Source organism: Oryzias latipes, chromosome 19, assembly GCF_002234675.1.
Source record: "Oryzias latipes chromosome 19, ASM223467v1".
Classification (NCBI taxonomy): domain Eukaryota; kingdom Metazoa; phylum Chordata; class Actinopteri; order Beloniformes; family Adrianichthyidae; genus Oryzias; species Oryzias latipes.
The window spans coordinates 8468549-8490094 of NC_019877.2; the positions used below are offsets into that span (position 1 = coordinate 8468549).

The 21546-nt window shown below is 39.4% G+C and overlaps 4 protein-coding genes across 5 annotated transcripts in view; 1 reads left to right on the plus strand and 3 right to left on the minus strand.

Annotated features, from left to right (window-relative positions):
* The first annotated feature begins 342 nt into the window (after positions 1-342).
* On the plus strand, positions 343-1152 carry LOC101161346 (myeloid-associated differentiation marker-like protein 2). The gene has a single exon (XM_004080511.2). It carries the CDS (start codon positions 343-345, stop codon positions 1150-1152), a length of 810 nt encoding a protein of 269 aa, XP_004080559.2.
* An 831-nt stretch (positions 1153-1983) lies between these two features.
* On the minus strand, positions 1984-4633 carry LOC101161588 (putative protein MSS51 homolog, mitochondrial). Its single transcript, XM_004080512.4, has 6 exons — positions 4187-4633; positions 3896-4045; positions 3688-3812; positions 3012-3575; positions 2826-2919; positions 1984-2519 (listed from the first exon to the last, which is right to left on the minus strand). The coding sequence occupies exons 1-6, from the start codon at positions 4228-4230 to the stop codon at positions 2318-2320; spliced, it is 1179 nt and encodes a 392-aa protein (XP_004080560.2). The 5' UTR covers positions 4231-4633; the 3' UTR covers positions 1984-2317.
* A 422-nt stretch (positions 4634-5055) lies between these two features.
* On the minus strand, positions 5056-15982 carry LOC101161839 (putative protein MSS51 homolog, mitochondrial). The gene is made up of 7 exons (XM_023949140.1): positions 15680-15982; positions 13508-13685; positions 13270-13419; positions 11137-11261; positions 10044-10607; positions 7028-7121; positions 5056-6714 (listed from the first exon to the last, which is right to left on the minus strand). Exons 2-7 carry the CDS (start codon positions 13663-13665, stop codon positions 6486-6488), a joined length of 1320 nt encoding a protein of 439 aa, XP_023804908.1. The 5' UTR covers positions 13666-13685; positions 15680-15982; the 3' UTR covers positions 5056-6485.
* Positions 15983-16356: 374 nt separating this feature from the next.
* The window catches only part of LOC101159619 (calpain-15), a 32568-nt gene continuing 27378 nt past the window's right edge, over positions 16357-21546 (minus strand). For both annotated transcript variants that reach the window (XM_004080335.4, XM_011488104.3), the window contains exons 11-12: positions 19749-19927; positions 16357-18964 (exon numbers count right to left, since the gene is read on the minus strand). In XM_004080335.4, coding sequence (XP_004080383.1) covers positions 18787-18964; positions 19749-19927 — 357 coding nt within the window. In that variant the 3' untranslated portion in view covers positions 16357-18786. The remainder of the gene's footprint in view (positions 18965-19748; positions 19928-21546) is intronic.

Below are 21546 nucleotides of genomic sequence, written 5' to 3' on the forward strand. Positions count from 1 at the left end.
GTCCGTGGGTGGATGGGACTATGACTGTAAAGTGCTTTTGGCCTTCAAGGAAGGTAGAAAAGTGCTATTTAACACTGTGGTTTCATGCACATACAGGTGACTTTCGCAGTCAAAATAAGACATGTATCAGAACTTTATGCAAACCAGAAAGGTTATAAAACACGCATAGAGAGAACATATCAGACGAATTGCTTCTACCAGCTCCGTGGAAGTGCAAAGCCCTTTTACCCTCTTGCCAGCTCTTTTTTTGCAAAAATGGGATGTATGGATGGGATCAAAGACACCCTTTCCCAGGCTGTGTTTTCACCATCCACTCTTCTATCTGGACGTGGGGGACTACACATGGCTCAGATCATCCTGTGTCTGATCACCTTCATCCTGAGTTTGATCAGAGGATTCAGCAGCCATACTTACTTGATATATGCAATGTTCACCTGGGTTTTCTGCCCCATCATGACTCTCTTCATCACCGTCATTGAGATGTTCAAGCTGGACATTATCCTGAATATGTTTTGCATGGACTGGGGGGACTTCACCACAGGGATGGCCATGTCCTCCACGCTCATGACTGTCTCTGTTGCCATCACATATGCTAACTTCTACATCTGCAAAACATGCCTTTACAATTGGATTGTGACTGTTTTTGCATTCCTGTCTGGCTTTGTCTACACCCTGGAAGTGGTGAAGGACAAATTCTTCGATAAGAAGAAAGGCAGCTACCTGGCTGCTCTGCCTGGATTCTGGAAAGTCATGGAAGCCTTTGTGAGCTGCATGATTTTTGTGTCGCTGACTGGTTACAAAGATTCTCCGGCTCTGATCCTGTGTATCATCGCTTATATCATTCCTTTCCCCATCCTGCCTGTGATCATAGCCACAAACATCTTCAAAAAACTAAAACAATGTTTGCCTTTCAATCTGGACAGGTTTGTGTTCATATTCCTGGTGATTTCTGTGTTGCTGTACATATTTGCAGCCATCATGTGGCCCGTGTTCATGTTCAGAAACAATCCCCGACCTAAAACATGCCCACCCAGCTACTGCATTTGGGCCATTCAGTTCATGGTGGCTTTTATGACTGTTGTGAATCTTATTCTTTTTACACTGGACCTCATTTTTACTCTGTTGGGGATCTGTAACTTTAAACGAACTTAAAATTAGCAGCTTCTACAGCCTTTGTTTGTCGAATTAAATGCTAATGTTTTCGAATGCCCATTTCTAAAAAAAGAAAGGTCTATAAAAAAAGGGATGTGACAACATTTCTGTTTTCATACAAAATGTTTTTTTTCATCACTCTCGTATTTTTTGTCGATTTTTAATAAATAAAACACAACTTTACTTAAAAAAAAAAAACTAATAAGGTTTATGAGTCATGACTTCAGCATTCTCCACTCAAAGGTGGACTTCAATGGGAAACTAATCTATTTGCATTGTATCTTCGTGAATGAGATTCCAGGTATGTGTTAAAACACCTATCAAGATTCCTGATCACCGAATAAATAACTGTCACTTCTCCTGGTGTTTACTGTGGTGGAGACCAATAATTATTACATCCTCCTGGTTTCTTGCCATCCCAGGTGGCCTGACCAACCAGACGGTCTGCAATGACCCGCCTCTGCCACAAGCATTTTTGTTGTCGTTTTCTTCTTCTCTTTTGAGTTGTGCTCATTCTGCCAGCACAAAAACTTAGCGTACAATGAAAGCGGCATAGATCTTCCACAGTTGCAGCTGACCAATTCATAATTGTGTAGAGGGATTCTCTAGACTATTTGGGATGACATACAGCATCATCCAAGCAGTAAATGAAACCTAAATAATACAGGGGTAGTGCTGTGATACCAATCTGTAGCTCCAAACGTTGCTTTTTTTGTGTACCTACATCGTCAATTAAATGTTGCACATAACTCTAAGCTGGACCTAACGATTAAAACTGCATAATTTCTAAATAAATACTCCTGAAAGAAATGATCTCAAGCTTTTTCAGTGTGGCTGTTTTTTTTTGAATTTTTATTTAATCTTCATTCATGTAATTTTCATCAAAGGAGCAGGGACGTTCTGCTAAAACCTAATGAACAGAATACAAAAGTTGAAATTTGACTAGATTTGACTATTTACTCAGTCTACTTGTTCTCTATTGACACCTCAATAATATTTCAATATCATTTGAATGATTCAAAGTAAAGATGAAGAATTAAAAAGTCATTGGTTAATGGTAGAAAGCATTTTTACCACATAATGTTACAGTTAAAGAATGTTGAATTACTTTAAATTTGTAACATATAAAGAACTCTAAACAGTAAAGTGCTCATGCAGTTGTTGTTTACTCTGGTTCCTCAAACTCGACAGTTTCCAACAGGCCTTGAAAGCAGAAGTAGTGTGAGTTGCAGTAGACAGGAGGCCTGTTGGGAGACGAACCACCCAGCACTTCTGGTTTCAGCGACCCAAACGGGTTGGCTCCACTACCCTTCATGTCCATCTCCAGCTCCAGCAGGATTTGTAGAGAGTATGTCATCTCTGTCTCACTGAGCAGAGAGGACAGACATCAGTGACAAGAGCAGCAGAGGATATCAAACTTCAACCTTAGAGACGACGTGAGAAGAAAGAGAAGACAAAAAAACATCTGCATGCAGCAAATATCAGCCCAAACTTACTTGTTTTCAGTCATTATAACATATTCTAGAAATAATTGTATTTTTGCTTCTTAGGAATTCAAAAAGCATCTTTTAAACTTAAAACAAAGATTGATTCATGAAATTGTTGATCATGTCTGAGGGACGATTCCTTCATTATTCCTTGTTAATTTTAGGTACACCAGAGCTAAAACCCACCTGAGAGCTGTGAAAAGAGAAGGAATCTCATAATCCCTGAGGAGCAGAAGTGTAGGAAGCCAACCCTCGTCCAAAGCTTGTCTGGCATCGAGGCCTTCATTAAAAAAAGAGTAGTAAATATTACATTAGCATTCATTTGAGGGGAAGCAATTAGATGTCTTAAAAAAGAAAAAGAAAAATTCTTACCTGGATGAAATCCAACCACCAGGTCCGGTTTGGTTGCTTCTTTCTTCTCCACCACCTCCTCCCAGAATTGATGGTAGAGGCCCTTATAGGCGCTGATGTAGACCCTCTGCTTGGGGCCAAACGCTCTCAGAGGAGGCCTCACAATGGGGCCGTCCACCACCTCCGGTCCAACCATGACAACCTCGATGCCCTGGTGCTCTGGAAACATGTGGTTGAGCTCGTCGTAGTCAGTCAGTCGGGCCGCCAGGGTCTCGTTGTGGCCCGCTCCCACAACATGAACAGTGAGAGGTTTGGAACAGGGGTTAAGGCCGAACAGCCTCATTCCCCAAGCTATCGTCAGGGGTCTGGAGAAGAACTCACTGCAGACCCTCCACAGGGACTGCCTCAGTTCTTCATCACTAGGCTTTGGCCTGCCTGCATCAGTCCACAGGTTTTTCATATTTTCCCCATTTACAATGAGATCCAGTCGTGAGTTAAGGTCTCCCTGCATGACAAGCCAGTCATCCCAACCTTTGACCTCTGACTGGGGCTTTGACCATTTGTCCGTGGGGAATGGAAGATCTCCTGATGGGAGAAAAGAAGACAAGCGAGCTGGACACAGCTGACTAATATTGATCTTTTTACTGTTTTTCTTTTGCATACTGCTAAAATAACTTTTGAAATCTACTGACGATACCTTTAAACACAAGCCACTCCACGACCCTGTCGATGGCGGCTAGCCGGAGCTGTGAGCAGAACTTCTTGTGTTTGGACCAGTCCTCTTTTTGACAGTCTTTACAGCAGTAGTAAACATTCAGACATCTGGGGGGGGGGGAAACAAGGGGAAAGCATTTATAACTCCTTATTTTTAGAATTCCGGGAGATAAAACCTGTTTTTGACTCACCTGGCACAGCGCTTTAAGCTCTGTGAGCTTGACAGTTGATCTGGTCGTTTTTCACAGTGAGCACAGACTTTAAAAGACTCCTCCATATTCTCAAACATCTCCTTCTGAGACCTGAAAGCCATGGGTTTGACTTTGGTCTCCTGAACAGCTCTGGTGGAATCAAATCAAAAGGCTTTACAGCTCCAGCTCAACATAGGAGACGTGGTAAAACATGGATTTAAATTTGAAATGCAAAAGCTGGCAGAATCAAGCAACATTTCACATTAAACACGTGAAACTCGTTCTCCTTACCTCCCTGGTTCTGTCATGTTCGTCTTTGTGAATGAGTGGGACATAGAAAGAAGCTTCTTCTGGTTTGATATTTGAGCAGCCTGTTGAGGGTTGTGGGGATAGAAAGGGGGGGCTATGTGCCAGATATAGTAGCCCCACTTTGCCTTCTAGAAGAGTCTGACAGATCCAGACTCTTCTTAAAAGTTGCCTTCTTATATAATATGAGTAGCAAAGGAAATAAGCTTTACTATACTTCAAACCTCATCCCAATTAGACACCATTACTCTTCCTATGTATTTCCATATAATAATAAGAAGACGTTTCTAACAAAGAATCTCGAATTTTGTGGATTTTTTTCTTGTGTTTATAAAGATGAAAACTTCTCAACGTGTGTTTAACCCTTGTGCTATCTTAGATGACCCCACCCTTACATTGACACGTTCTCCCTACCATGACAAAGGTGGATAAAGGTGGAAAGATTTCATGTAATCCATGGACACCAGTGAAGATCACAAATCATTGAAGAAAAAAGGTTCAGCGCACTGTCTAGTGGGTCTAGATGACCCAACTCCCAATGTTAAAGTGCCTAGGATAGCACAAGGGTTAAGCCTAAGGAGGCAGTTGTAGTTTTAAATGGCCTCCTGTCCTGCCCCTGCTAAAAGAAGCATTTAGACCCCTCCCATTATCTGTGTTTGAGTTAAGTTAGAACTAAAACACAAAACAGAAATTTAAAATGCCACAAAAGACAAGCATGTTTTTTAAATTTCCCATATGTGTGAGCAACGCTGAGCAATTACCCACATTGCTAATGCTTAAATACCCCACTGGGTGTTGGTTATAAAACTGACCCTGTCTGAACCTGGGTGCATTGAAACCATGTGACCACCAGAGGCCGCTGTTGCTCTGTTTATTTCTTTGCCATCCACAAGGTATTTTATATGGAAGAAAATGATTTCCTGTCAAAGTAAAACCAAAAGTACAAGAAAATCTTAATCTATTTTAAATGAAAGAAAAGAAGCCAATTGTATCATAGATTTTCTTTAAATAGGTTAAAAAAAGAAAAATATATTTAACACTTTGCAATGAGATCATGCAATATTTTCTTTCCAAAATAAGCTCGCACTTCCCTTTCCCCATAGTAAGTCAATAAAAGATTTCTTTTCTCGTCTTCTTCTTTTTCTCTAAAAAGAAATAAATAACATTCTTATATTTTAACGAGCTGCAGTTAAAAAATGGACACTTCTGCACTTTACTTCTGCGCTTCACTGTACCAACATTTAGCAAACAAATCCTTTAAAGTCCCACTCTGATCATTCTTAGTAGTTAGTTTCTCCAAAGGGGCAGTAGTTCATCAGAAATGTGCATCTTAGTTGTGGGCGGGATTGCTGATGTGAAGTAAGCTTCTCCCAAATTCCCATCATTCCTTTGTTTCACTCTCTTCCACTAACTTACAGCCCCTCACAACCCCAACTTCACATTACCAATACAACAAAATGGTGAGCAGTATTGGAGATATCCATCTGTACAGCTTTGAGCCAGATGACAGCTCAGACAATCGAAGATGTGCATGGATCTATTTTTCTACAGGTGGATGCATCCGAATGGAGCGGAGGAGGGAGCATGAGGCTCACTGACTGTAGCGCCAACATCACAGCAACAGGCTCCATCCAAATTGTGCATTTGCTCCTGATCACTACAATTTGAATAAAGAAATACTCAGAAATGCAATTGTAAGCTTAATTTCCTTTATACATGTCCTCCATCATGAAAGAAATGCTGCAAGAACATGTTAAAAACACGATTTTCATTAAAGTAGGTCATTAACAGGTCAAAATCAACAGCACTTCTACTCCCCAGAACAACTATCAATACAATTTTCTTAATAAACTTTAGACAACCAGAGACTCCCTTATAATGAGTATGCATGAGGTCCTTGTGAGATTTGGGAATTGTTCTGTGCACAGATCAGGTCAGTGATATCAGATGATGACAGAACTCATTCTGGAATCATTAAAGTCGCATAACAATAACCAAGTAATGTAACCCCTTGGAGCCTAAACAGAGACAAAATTTAAGTGTTTTTTTATAGACATCATTAAACCAAATACATCTGATTTTTTTTTTTAAAGTACAACTTTATTAATGCTCAAATAATAGTTTTCCCGATACTACGTTAACATTTCTTAAAATCAGCACCCACTTTAAATGTGAACAGCCGGTTCCTTGTCAGATTTAGGGGTTGGAACATTCTAAATCAAAGTCAGAAGTTCAGAAAAGCAGAAGCACGAATCAGTTTATATTTTGTTTTGTTTGTTTTTTTTCACAAACTTGATGATGAGCTGCTTGCTGTTGGAACCGAACCCTCCAAGTCCTCACAAGGCAGCAGTCCTTGGAACCGGATGAAATGAGAGTTGCAGTAGACTGGAGCTTTGTTTGGGCAGGACTGGACCTGTTCCGGTTTCTGTGAGGTGAAAGGATTGGGTCCACTGTCTCTGACGTGCACCTCCAGCTCCAGCAAGATCTCCAGAGAACATTTAAGCTCCATTTCACTGTGTGCAAAGGTGGAGAAGATTAACAGTAAAAAAAAAAAAAAAAATCACAAAAGTAAAAAATAAATTAAAAAAACACAACAAAGCGTGAACAGAAGAATAAGTGGGGGTTATCTAGGTCTCAGAAAATGAAAAGGAGGAGATGCTGCCCGTTCTATACTTAGTCTTTCTGGAGGAGTTAGCAGATGGTGTCGAAAATAAGTTAATGAGGACCCTCTAGCATAACATCTTTTAAATATTAAAGCTTGCTCAGAGGGCAGGGGAATGTTTCTCTGCTCATGAAACGAGTGCAAAAGTATTAAACTGGATTTACCTATACATGGTGAAGAGAGAGGGGATGTTAAAATCTCTGAGCAGGAGAAGTGTCGGCAACCAACCTTCTAACAGACCCGGGTTGGCATGAAATCCTGCATTCAAACACAATAATGATAAGAAAACTGTTCAAATGAGTATAGAATGAGATACAAAATAACCCTATGTGTCATATTTTTTCAAAACAGAAGGGTTATTAATTATGAAAGTCCTTTCGTAAGTACAGAGAATTTTTTTCATTACAGATTTATTATAAACTTAGTCAAAAGTCTTCTATACAACAGGAAGTAGTGGAAGTAGAGAGACATTTCTAGATGTATTTTATCTGTATATTCATGTCAGGTGATTCTGATGGGCTGCTGGGAAATCTGCAGGGTTTAGACTTTCTGAAATAAGGACTTCCCAAAAAATCCGAGCTAATTAAATGACCCATGCCAGATTTTTCTGACCATAAATTGCACTTAAAATCCCCAAATATTTTCCAAAAATAGAAAAGTATGAATTTTGGTTGTGGTCCAACTGATTTTCTGTACAAAGCACAAAAAATATCTGTCGGAAGTACGACTTTGGCAAACTACGAAGCTGCACCGCTTGAAGTGTTGCTGGAGCATTATGGGTATTGTAGTCAGAAGACTCGCAGACTCACTGTTTGTGAATGAGAGGAATAAAATTGGACCTATCTGACTGTTTAGTTCTGCTTGATGAACCATGTAGACCAAAAAATACATTATGTTTTAAAATGAAAAACATTTTATAATTATATGTGAAGGTTTCAAACTCCTTGTCCTTTGCACTAAACCTGGAAATCTACATTTTCTTCCCACAGTGCAATTCCACTTTACCATTCGTTGCTTGAAAAAAGTTTCACATTTCTCAAAGATCCTATTTCTGTCATCAACTTTTATGAGCAAAAGAAGCAGCTCGGTGTGTGATAAATTTCACATCCTGAGCATAAACACTCTGACTAATATTGACAAACCTTTCTGCCTGACTGTACAGACTGTTCAAGTCAAAACAGACGGAAGAAAATGTATTATTTTCCTCCTTTCGGCTCTTTCTGGAAAATCTAATTATGGGTTATTGTTTTAAACAAATAAAAAACTAGATTTAGACTTCTAATCTAATGAAAAATTGTGACACTCTGAATCTGCATAGAAAACCTGCAGTCAGCTGAGATCCAGGGTCCATAATCCGCTGGCATGTTAAGTGACAGATGTTATTTGATACGGAATCTGGTTTGTACTAGTCGTTTGCCCTATGATCTGGAGGGTTGGGGGAGAGGGGTAAAAAGTTTGCCCTTCAGCTAGATTACTGAGGTTGAGAGCAGAACACAGGGAGACTTTTAACTCCTGCTCCTGTGACAGCAGCACAAAGATAGTCTCTGAGGTCTGAAGGTTTTGATTAAATGACATAAAAATCCCAGAGGTCACATCTTCCACCATAATAAACGTTTAAAAGGGACCAAATGGTTTTACACCTCGGAGAGATGTGGCAGCTAAGAGAGGATAGAGTCTGCCTGTTAATGATAGGAGTTATGGTCTGGTAACAGTGGATTTGTGGGTCAAACGGTTAATGGAACTGCTGTTGATGATAATACATTTCTTTTGTTTTCAGGTATGAAAAGATGTGCACTGTATGACAAGCAATCTGAGTGTCAAAGAGGTCCCATTATGAGGGCTGGGCCTCACTATAGATGATGTTGCACAGTCCACATTTATCTCCTTTGTGAAAGCTGATAGCCCACTGTCTTTTCCTTTCTGACAGGATCGAAATTTCCTGTACCCCAAGTGTGGATTCCTTTTCCTTGTAGCTTTCCGCTCTTTAACTCTCTTTTTATAATAATAATGGATGGGATTTATCTGTGCTTTTCATCCAATTTCCACACATGCACACGCCAAAAGTGTTTTAATTTTTTTTTTATAGTCCTTTCATCATGCTGTCTGCTCCATAACTGAAAAAAAAAAAATAGCATAGCTCTGCCAGCGGCGGGGGAAAAAAAAAAAAAAAAAAAAAAAGAAAATCCAGCCAGGCTCTGAGGCTGTTTACAAGCAGGATAGCAGTTTCCTGTATATTTAGCTCCGGTGGAGCCTGCGGTGATTACTGAGCCTGGGGTTATTCGTACATTTAAGTCTGGGATTTACTGCTGATTTGCACGTTAAAAGGTCAGAGAACAGTCAGTAGCCAGGTTGGGCGCAGAGTTGTACCCTTCTTTAACATGTCATTTTCTGCCTGAGTAGGAAATGACTTGGTTGATGTCAAACATTCTCATTCATTTTACTTTTCAGGATAATTTGCTTTTTTGCAGGTAAAATTCAAATCTATGACTTTATAGTCCCTGCGTTTGACAAAGAACAGAGACTCCCTTTCGAAAAGGCTAGCATCCTGACATTCGTGCTGAGTCCAGCGATTGAATGCCAAATTCTCTCCCTGCAGCCTCTATTTATCCCCTAATTCTTCAATAGAAACCTGGCAGTATTGATTAGGCTCCATTGAGTGATTTAAACATCTCCTTCTGCCTCTGTTCCTTAAAAGAAGTCATTGTCAATCCAACATAAAGGGAGGAAGGTGGCGGTTCTCCAAAAAGGCCGACTACTTTCCCTTAAAGTTCCACTCCAATCATCTTTTGATCTCTTCTAAAAGCCTTTCCAGAAGTCTTTAAATAAGCGTGTTACCATTTTCAGCCAAAATCAAGAAACCTGCCGTTTGTCTGAAAGTGGATGCATCAGAATGAAGTGGCGCAGGGAGCTTGAGGCTTGCCAATTACCATTTTTTCCTCTGCTCCTTATTCACAATGATTTGGATAAAGAAATACTCATAAATGCAATTTCAAGCTTAATTTTCCTTATACAAGTCCTCCATCATGAGAAAAAAGAAAAATAAAAGACAAAAACACAATTTTCTATTGGGGTGGGCCTTCAAGTACTTCCTCAAAGCAGCTATGATTATTATCATCTTTGCTAGTTGATAGAAAAGCATTTTGACTTCAGATTGTCCAATTGACTTTGATGCATACATACCAGGATGAAATCCAACCACCAGGTCCGGTTTGGCTGCATCCTTTTTCTCCTCCACAGCTTCCCAGAACTGGTGGTAAAGGCCCTTAAATGCACTGATGTAGACCCTTTCCTTTGGACCAAACGCTACGAGAGGAGGTCTCATGATGGGGCCGTCTACCACCTCAGGTCCCACCATAACTATCTCTATTCCCTGGTGTTTGGGGAACATGTTGTTTAGCTCGTCATAGTCAGTTAACCTAGCTCCCATGGTCTCATTGTGGGATGCGCCTGCTAGGTGAATAGTAAGTGGTTTTGCGTACGGGTCCAAACCAAATCGTCGGATGGCCATACCGACTGTGAGAACCCTGGAGAGGAACTCGCTCTGAATTCTCCACAAGGATCCTCTCAGGTCAGCTTCATTAGGCTGTGGCCTGACTGCGTTCTTCCATAGAGTTGCCATGTTGGTACCCGACAAGATAGTGCTCAGATGTGCTGTAAGGTTCGCCTGCATGGGCATCCAGTCGTTCCAGCTCTTCACTTCATCTGGAGACTTGCTCCATTTTTCAGTGGGAAATGGAAGGTCTCCTGCAAAAGGAACACGATTTCTAATTAATTAAAGCTTCCTGTAGGAAAAGACCAGATCCTGTTGGCTTTTAATCCATTGTAAAAGCGTTCCCAGTGTTCTTCTAATTAGGATTATGTTGTTTTCAGATAAAATAAAATAAAACAAGTGTCATTTTCTAAGACACGGTTTCTGCAGAGCGACAGGAGTTCATTAGAAATTCGCCTCTGAGTTATGAGCGTGACCGTTAGCACAGAGCAAGCCTGCCCCCATCCACCTGCTCTCCTGCTAACCCTAAGCCCCTTTTTCCCCGTATCTAACATTAATGGTGCAACAAAAGATGCCAGCTCAGACAAGGAACAAAAAGACGCATGAGGATTCATTTGTCTGCAATTACTGATTCACTACCATTTGAACAAAGAAATACTTAGAAATGCAATTTTAAGCTTTATTTTCTTTGTATGTCCTCCTTTAATTGTTTTCATTTGCAAACTCTAAAACGCTTTCTATCATGGACATTACATTTTTGGAGGTTATTTCAAGATCCCTCACCTGTAAACATCAGCCATTCCACCAATCTGTCAATGGCCACCAGCCGCAGCGTCGTACAGGCCTTCTTATGCTGAGGCCAGTCCTTCCTCTGACAGTCCTTGCTGCAGTAATACACATTCAAGCACCTTTGGGACAACAGAGGAGAATTATAGAGAATTAAAGGAGAATTCCATTAATAATACAAACATTGATGATGCCGTGAAAAAAATGTGAATATCTGCCTCTTTCTATTTCAAACAAGAACACTGAAATATATTTTGCTTTACATCGATTAAACCATTGAAAAAAATTGCTCACAAAAAGTTATTTGAGCTGAGTGACACCATAAAAAAAAGGATTATCAGCTGCAGCAAAAAGCTGCTTTATTGTTAGAGCAGAAATCAGAATGTTTTGTTCTTCTTTGGTGAATCTGAAAAAACTCTTTAACTTTTGCAACTTTAAAACAAAACCAAAAAAAACCTTTGGAATCCGTTTATGTCAAGTTTCAGAGATGAGGTGATGGGTTGGACTAAAAGCTTGGCAGCGCAGGAACACTTAGTGCTTTTAGAAACAGTTTACATTGTAGAGATGGCCACAAATAAATGCAAATGGCATGAGACAGTTTATCTGTTATCCCTGTCCACAGTGGAGTACTTTGCCAAAGAGAATATTCATAGAACGTCAACACAGAGAGAGAACGCCTTGCAAGTGGATGGAAATGTTCTACATTTATATTGAGTATTAGAGATGAGGTCAGCATCAGACACTGTTGGATTGTGGGTGGTAATTTGATGGTTTCTGTCTGCATTTGTGCTTCTTCGTCAGATTGAATGAACGGCTTCTGCTTCTGGTTAGATTACAGAGAGAGGCAGTGGCAGCTGAGAATGTTAACCGATTGCCAGTGCAGGACTGCTTATCAAAAGCTGAGTGCAACAGAGGAGAGGAGAGCTACAAAAAGAACTGCACTCGTGGAAAACCCGTAGTCCTGGTCTTTTTTTAATAGATTTATTATGACGGGCGACTTTTTGAACTGCATTAAGCTGCTCTTAATAAGCTGCCGAGTTGCAGAGAGATGAATCACAGTCAGGGGACTCTGCTATATTTGCCATTGGCTGTTGTCCACAGAGCTGCAGTCCTGCAGAGCTATCCACTTTACGGCAGCTTATCTTTCTGCTGCTGATAGAATGGCAGTTGGTAATTCTTTACATATGACAGCTATTGGACAACAAAGCCAAAACAACATCCCCCCTTTGTGGTTGCATGGATAAAACAAGGACGGTTGAGGCTTAAGTTGCCTAAAATATTTAGATATTCAGCAGCCATTAAGGCTGGAAAGTGTTGATGTAAGTTCACTGCAATTCCTGAGCAATAGATGACTTTAAGGACGACTTCTGTGGTGAAAACTGAACAGCAAACTGTGCGATGCGTGTAAAGATTTGGAACATGGTTTTTAAAGATGCAAGATATTTTAACAGGTTGTTTTAACTGATCTTAGCTATACACCTTTCCAAATTTTTCTCAAAATCAGCACAGCTGAGATTTTTTCGTCTCATTAAGAGCTGGGATCTAGAAATAATGAAATTAGTATTTAATGAGGTGAAATCCTTTTGCTCCATCAATAGAAAACTTTTTTGTAATTTTTATTGATGCTATTTTAAAATTTAGACCGACAATCACTGTCATTATTTTGGAAAAGAAACACGTAGATTCATTTTCTAAGCATAAATGCAAGTTTGGGATTTGTTAAGATGGTCCACCCTGTACTAAAATGGTATTCTCATTTTGTTTACATTTTATTGTAAAAAGAGTCATTTCCACCTATTTGTCTTTGTCACTGTATTCAAGATTAACTACAATAAGATGCATGAAAACTCAAAAATTAGAAACCATTTGCTTAGACCTAGCAAAACAAAACTTTATGTTGGGCTGTATTACATTCAGTTTTATGTTTTTTACCTTTTTGAGTGCTTGTGTGGAACTCCTTGCATCAAAATTTTTATATCTTGCAAGATTTCTTGTGAAGTATAAAGTACTAACAGCATGGAAAGATAGTTTTTCTACTTTTTTTTTTAGTAATTTTCTTTAAAAATTGGTGTTCTCCTCCTGTTTATAGGCTACCTCCTCCCCCTCAGGGATACTTTGCTTTGCACTCACTTCACACAGCGTTTTAGAGTCTGCTGCTCACTCAAGTGCTCTGGGATTTTATTACAGCCAGTGCAGAACTTGAAGGTGTCCTCCATCTTCTGAAACATCTCCTTGTAGTTGCGGAATGTGACTCCTTTAGGCTTTTCCTGAACTGCAGCCCTACAAAAAAATAAAAAAACAGGACAATGTTTGATACAATGGTGATTTTTTTTTTTTTACTCTAAAAGTTTTTGAAAGCAGCATTTACCTGTACTCTCCATAATCCTTCATGTTGAGCTTGCTGAGAATCAGCTTCGACAAACCTGGTACATTTGAGTCCAGTGCATAGAAGCCAGACTGGTCAGAGAAGACGCTGCCAGTTCTGGGGGTGATGGACTGAGGGAGTGCTGGGATCTGGGATGCCATGGCAAGACCACCTCTCCCCTCTAAAATATGCATGAAAATGAATCAACTCTATATTCCATTCTTATAACATGAGGGAGATGTACAGCTTTAGATGATTTGGAGCTTCTTTTTGTTGATTAGTGAGGACAATTCTCTGCAGCTATACTGAAAATCAACAGTTTATCCTCAGCCTGTGATGCAAATTAGCATATTTTTTTTCCTTTATTGTATCCTTTTTGAGTGGGAGGGCTCCTTTTTTAGGATTCCAGCTGGTTTTATGCATTGATCTGAATCTGTAAGCGTACAGACTTTCTTTGAAGCAACTCAAGATGAAGTTGGAAATTGTGATCCTGATTGAAAGAACACATTTCAACATGAATGAGATCTCTTGCTATAAATACTGCTGCATGTAACTACTCAACCGGTGATATTTTTAGGATCTGCTTTTCTCAAAGCCAGGAACAGTGTAGATACAGAGTAGGTTAACTCATGTGAAAAAAGTTAGCCCCTCCTTTTTAAACCCAAAAAAGAAGAGCATGCACGTGACACATTGTTTGGCAGATTTTGAGAATAGAAAACATGCAGACTGATGCAAACTGCCTATAAACAAGCCACAAAACCCCTGTGATCAAAGAAAAATGTTTTATAGACAGATTCAACTGTTTCTACCCTATTTTATTACTGGGATCTTTGATTTAATTAGATTAGATTTGATTGATTTATTTCAAGTATTAATTTTAGTCAATACAATAAAGAAAAAAAGAAATCACACAGATTTGTCAAACTCATTACAGAAATCTTAAGTCAAATGTGCTTAATTAAATATAATGATCATTAACCAAAGTCATGTAGAGCTTGATTTATTGCTTGAAAAAGAGTGGGCAGAAGCTAGCTTATATAATTCCACCCCTACTGAGTTCATTCATTGTACAGTTTGCATAGTTTTTGTAAACCGGTTCTTGTGTATTTAGTGAATCAAACACACAAAAAAACAATTTAGCTAAACCAAAGTAAAGGGCTAACGTTTGGAAAAACCCTTCATTAACCATGGAGACATCAGAAAACCAAAGCTTCAGGAGCCACCTAAAAATGACATTATCTTAGCTGAAACGGGGTCACAAAAACAAGTACAGCATCAAATCAACAATGTTTGCAGCCCCCAAAAAATGCACCATAAAATTTAAATAAATAAAAATGTCAACTCTGTGCCTTAAAATGACTTTTTTTAAATGTTGATCCAGGCGATGATAATCACACACTTTATTACCCTCATAAGGTAATTTATATTGGACTGGGATTCTGTGCTACCACACGTTCACAGCTCCAGCAACCACAACAGTAAATTTCACATTAAGCCCAGCTGTCTGTCGCGCAAACACACTAGCCTCATGATGAGATCACACACTGGTTGCGCTTTTTGATGCTGCATCCCTGCCAATGACAGAAATCTGCCATGTCCACCATGCCCAAGTTTGCATGACACATGATTTATTTTCTTGGCCTTGTAAGAAGGAATATAAGAGGGGAGAGAAATCTGATTATCTGGTGGCGCAGACATCCACGTGTTTTTTTTTAGTTTTTACTGCAAGCCAACGTCCAAGACTTGCCATAAATGATCGTTAAAGCTGCAGGTGCTGACCAGCGCTCCAAACGAATGAAATCAATTCCTTTCCAACAGGAATACTCTCAGCTTACAAGTTTCCTATTTCTAACAAGAGGAAAGTTTTTCCCTACTTTGATGAACTTTTATGTTTATTTTCTTACTTAAGAAGTGACTCATCACAGTTGAAGAAAAAAAAAATTCTTGCACCTAATTAGTTGCTTCTTATCTTCAGAGCAATTTGGGAGCAGAGAGCTGGAAATGAAAAGATTCCTCCTGAAAGCTCCTGTTTTTTCTTCTTCACATATTTAACCAAAAGCAGCAGTTTAGATGTTTTTTTATGCAGAATCTGTCCGTTCACAAAATGTTCTTGGGATTACAGCATTACCCCACTCTTCAGCAGGCACAGAAGAGCATGACGTTTAAGTGCCATACCTTGCTGATGCTTCACTTTTCTGTTTTCTGGATGAAGATTGAAGTAAATGATTGACAGCTCCTTGTGCTGGTTGCCACCACCTCCTGGAACCTTCCCGGTGTGTCTCTGCTGGGGTTCATAAAAGTAACTAACCGAGAGCCAAAGTGAGGGGAAGGGCGTGTTTGAGGACTGTGGAGAGCTGCAGACATCTGAGGTTAGCTGGGTGGGAGAGGGTGCGGGATGTGATGGGGAGGAGGAGCTGGCTTGGAGGATGAGGAGAGCCAAAGGAAAAGGAGGAGATAGTGTTTTAAATAGAGGGGGAGATGATGTGTCGGCTCAAAAGCAAACAAGTAAACAGGAGTCATGTAACTATCATAAATACCGATAGGCAAAAAAAAGGATATGGCAGTCACTAATATGGTCAAAACAAACAATTTTTTGCCCCTCTGTCCATAAAGAAGACTGCATTTTTAAAAGAGCCTAAAAAATAAATCAACATTTTTCAAAAACATTGATCTTTAAATGGATTAAAAAGCAACATCTACCCTTTTAACAAAGTTGAACAAATGTTATAAAGTGTTGCATTAATAACAATGATTAATAACAATAACAATGGTTCCTTTTTAATTTAAAAAAATTTATTTGGTCCAATGGAACCTGAGATTGAAAATCAAACATAAACATCTGTACACATAACCCCCCCCCCATTCCAAAGAAAAAAAAAAACAAATCAACAAAACATAACATTCAGAGTTGAATTCGGTTATATTTTTGTTTGTTGTTCGTATGATCATACCATATTTTGTTTATTACAAGTTTTAAAGGATCAGATTTTTTCTTCCACCTTAAGTTTTCTCTTAAATCTTTTGTTTCGTGTTAGCTTGCAGTCTGTACAATTTACAAAGTGGGATCAGGACTAAGGAGAAGGGAAAAAAAGGCATTTTGTAAGCTGGGTTACCCTCCCCTCCCACTCTGGCTGCTGCCATGTCCAGCAGCAGGGGGCGCCCTAAACACATAAGAGCCACTGAGAACAAAAAAAGGAGGCATCTTTGTGGGACACCAAGAGCCAAAAAAAACAAAAATATGACGCAAATAACAACAGTAAAAGTAATAAACAAAACAGAAGAATGGATTTCACATAAATGTGCACTGACATTTATATCCCAGGTGCCTTTTCTTTGCAGGTGTTTCAGTGTTTCCCGACTAAAGCCACGCTGCGTCACATTCCTTGATCTGTCATTCATGAGCTCAGTTACTCAGCAATTAGAAAACTACGACTTGTACTCACGTGTACAAATAAATTAGAGGTCAAATTCACAGCTCTCGCAACAATCAGACATATGAGCATGTTCACTACACAGGATGTCTCTTTGGAAAACATATGTACAATATTTCAGCGTCTTTGTACGAACAAACAAAGAGGACTCGGAGAAGTGCGTCCTGCAGTTGATGGTAAACACTGGGCGCTTCCCGCTTCGTAATAATAAATTAGTAAAAGCTTCAATTATCATGAGAAGATGATTTTTTTTTGTAACCGCATTTTTAAAAGTGTGTGAGAAATCATTAGAAGTGATTTTAGCTTTTTAAGTTTCAAGTTTTACCCCCATTTTTAAACAATGTAAGACTTCAGCTTGCAATTAAAAAATAAAAGTCACACAGTATCAATTCACTTTAGTACCGCATTAATCTTTCCCCTTTCTCCTTTAGTTGCCATGGTAAAGACTGAATCAGAAGTAATGGCTTTGACACTGGAGGAATGAGAATGTACTGCCGCTCTTAACAATGACTGACATAAAACAGCTGTAAGCAACCCGTCCTCACACACGACACTTGAGGACAGCAAGGTATTGTGTGGCTTTGTGTCTCAGGGGTCTGGTCCCTCTTGTTAGGAGTGCACAGAGCCTGACAAAACAGCAATTTGTCATTGCATGAGGACTTTGTGTTGTGCGTAATACGCTGTCAATGTGCTCCTCCGGGAGGACGGCATGGCGCTGCCCTCAAAAGTAAACAAAAGTGGTGCCTGACCACCCGAGGTCAAATCGACAGCTCTGTTAAAAAAAAACAACAGCACAACCCTGCTCCAGCAATTCCCCAAATACACAAAACTGATTTACTAAAAGTGGTAAGTGGATACTAGCTGGATGCGGCACGACGAGAGTGCAAAAGTATAATCAGAGGTTACAACACGAAGTTGCATTTACACTGGAAAAAAAAAAAAAACAGAATTCTGGATGTGTCAACTTCCCAAGAGCCCAGACGGAAAATGAATGAAAAAATGTGACATCTTTTTTTTAAAGTAGAGCTAAAACTCCTCAGTGAAGGGGAGGCAAATGAGGCACTGCTTACACCGCCGCCAGCAGACGTCAGGGGAGGATGTATCCAGATATCTGGGAACCACACAGCCAGCACAACCCCCAAGCTAGACTTAATGTACAAAAAATATGGGTTTGGTCCTGAGCTAGAGTGTGCTAAACAGCATTGAGGTGATGAAGAGGAGGGGCAGACTGCACCTTATGGATAAGGGCTTTGTCTAAAAACAACTAAATATGGATAAAACGGCAAAGATTGTACGTAAAACAAGAAAAGCTAAACGTGTGTATAGAAAAACATGAAATATTGTCATTTGTGGGATTGGCTCTAGGTACCGTACGGAGGATTTCTCTACCCAGTGTCCTAGTTTTGCAGCTGTTTTTGTGAAACCATCATATCAGAAATGTAAGTCATAGACTGTGACTGTGCAGATGACTCAGTAGTTTCGCCACGCCTTGTTGGAGGCTAGCCAAAAGGATTGGCTTCCAAATCCATGAAACCGAGAAGTGACATCTGCTTCGCATAAATCGCTATCAGCAACAAAAAAGAAAAAGAAAAAAGAAGAACTGAGAGTAGTGTGAATTTCTTCATTGGCCCAATTTTCTAAAAACACTCTGACATGGCACAACCAGTTGGCAAGGAGCAGAGTGCGTGATGACAACCAAAAACAAAAATCCCCCCAAAATGCTTTCAATACATGTGTAAAGCCAAAACGACACAGGCTCAGCATGTCACTTTTTCCCCCTTGCCTGATCTTCCAGTGGTCTGACAGTTTATTATTTTGCAGTCTGTGTGTGAGGGATAAAGTGGGCAGGGGTCATAATGGTCTGGGTCTGTGCAGGCCATCAATGTCTGGGGTCAGCTGGGGACTGTGGGTGGCCTTGGTGGGGGTCCAGTCACCCAGGGAGGCCTGGGCCGCCTTGCGGTGAGCCAGACGATGGGTGATTGAGAAGCCAGCATTTCCCTCCAGCTGAGAGAGCACCACCAGCACTTGCCTGCAGGGGGAGACAGAGAGCGTCGTCAAGAAAGCCTTTTAGGGAATTATGTTAGTGTTGTAACTTGAAAACAAGCTTTTGTTTTGTTTCTCAACAAACTAAACTAGGTTTTCTTTAGGACTAAGTTATAGATTAGATTGAATAAATATCAAACGATTGGTAAAAAATCCTGATATATTGAGATTTTAGGGGAAAACATGATAAAATATGAACATAAAGACAGATTTGATGATCTCTTGATTTAGATTCACCAATGTGCAAAATCAGACACAATGAACAAATGAGAAAACAAAATTCCATCTTGCTTTTCAAAATCTGTTCATCAAATACATTACTAAAATGCTCTTTGTTATATTAAAAAACTGACAATAAACGACAAGATTCTCAAACATGGCAATTGCTTTTACCTTTTCTCATTACTTGGGCCATAACTTTAAAACATTAAAGTCTAAAATACGCTATAAAATGTCTCAGGAAAAGCAGGAAAAAGCAGGAACAGAGAAACCTAATGATGTGTGAACTGCTACACCATGCTAAATTCTACAAGTGTGTCTGCCTGCAGCACAGTAAAGAGTGCAACAAGGCCCACAAGGAAATGACAAAACCTTTCATTTGTGCTGAATTTAGGAGGTATAAAAGGGTTTAGAAGCATAAAAATCCAACTGTCTGGGAATGATTTGTTTTGATACACATGACCAATGTGTTCCCTGACTATTTCTATAGATGTACTTTCTAGCTTCCCAGTTGTCTGGATAGGGGGATAGGAGAGAGATGGAAGGTGCACCTGTGTAAAGGCGGGACGCTGTCGATGGTCTTGAGGCTGCCGCGTGTGGACACCACATTGAAGCTGTCAGTGCAGTCGCAGGAGACGTGGAGGTAGTACTTCGGGTGGCGATTCTCCACCACCACGATGAGGCCTGCCCAGCCGTGGGTCAGGTAGTAGCATGTCATGCCCTCTCTGCCCTGTGAGCACACATGACAAAACACTGTTTGCATGCAGAGATCGGAATGTTCAACAAAACGCATTCAGTTTAAAAAAATAAAATTAAAAAAATATTATTTTTTTTCCTGTCTTTTTACTCTTTCCTGAAAACAAAAGAGAAAAATAATAATAAAAGAAATACAACTAAAACACATTCACTGAAAGTGCTGCAGTGTTTTTACACAAACCCAGCAAGAACCTGATGTAATTTCGGAGTAAAATCTGTAACGTAGACTTCATTTAGCCCCAAAAAACTCCGGATAAATAAATAAAACAATAGAAAAGCCTGATTTAAATTACGCTAGATCTTAAAATGAACGCTAAAAGTTGGCTGAACAATAATTTATGACTTGGCCAAAAAACTGAAAATGCATACAGAATTAGAACCCAAGAAATGAGTTAAAAGATCCTTTTTGAAGCCGCATTGCCAATGTTATAAAAACAAGTTTAAACTTCACATTTTTTGTGTGAAAAAATACATTTAAAAAAACGCCAGCATGTCATTATAAAAGGCAAATAAAGTTGGATCATTTCCACTTGAATTTGTTCTACAGATGCCGCTAACCTTACCCATATTGAGCCTGCAAATATCTTTCTCGCCTCCTTAATATTGTCAGTTTTTCTTATTGATAACAAAAAATCAGGACTTAAACGTGCCGCTGAAACAGCATGATGGTGCAGAAGCTGTCAGGTCCTCCTGAGGGCTTAGCAGTCCTTTTGTTAGCGGTTGATTCCTGGGGCGCTGAAGAGCTTCATGATTTAACAAGGCTGATGTGAAGTGTTTAAAAGGTTCTGCTATCCTCTGAAGTAAGAGCAGCTAAAATGGCACTTACAGGAAAGTGCTGTTTTGAAGAGCTGCAATAATTTCTGTATTTAGTTTGAGAGGTTTATTCCAATAAGTGCACAAGACAGGATGTACCAATATGTCAGGATGCATTTTTAATTGTTGCACAGACCTGCAAAGATTTCAGAAAATATATATTTGTTGGGTAAAACTGACATAAAACTGTTATTCTTTTTGAGAACACATGCATTTATTTTGAAATACTTAATGTTTTTCTTTAGGGCTGGGAAACAACATGGATTTAAATGTGTTCCACAAATAAAGAAAATCCTCAGTGAAGGGATTTTAGATTTAAAAAAAAAACATATGCTAAGAGCAAAATAAGAAAATGTAAGTAAATATGGAGGAAAAAGTCTAATGAAAGCAAAAATCCATTTCCACAGTGAAAAGAAAGCTCCCTCTCCTTTTTTAAAGTGGTGAAGCTCAGGAAGAAAGCATGAAATTAGGTCAAAGCTCAAAGCGCAGCTTGTCATTTTTCAAAAAGCAGTATATTCATTCAAGTTTGAGAAAATCTAGTAAGAGGACAATTGGAGATGCAACAAAGACTGGGTTAACCACAAAAGAAAGAAAAAAAATGAGATTATGTCCAGATTCACTCTCATCACACATCAGCACAGAACAGTTTGTTCTCCAGCAGGATCAGATCCCTTCACACATGTTTGAAGGTTTCTTCCATAAACTATTGAGAGGACACTAAACAAACAAATGGAAATATATATATTTATATATATCTGTTCAGAAATGTGGTCTATTTAG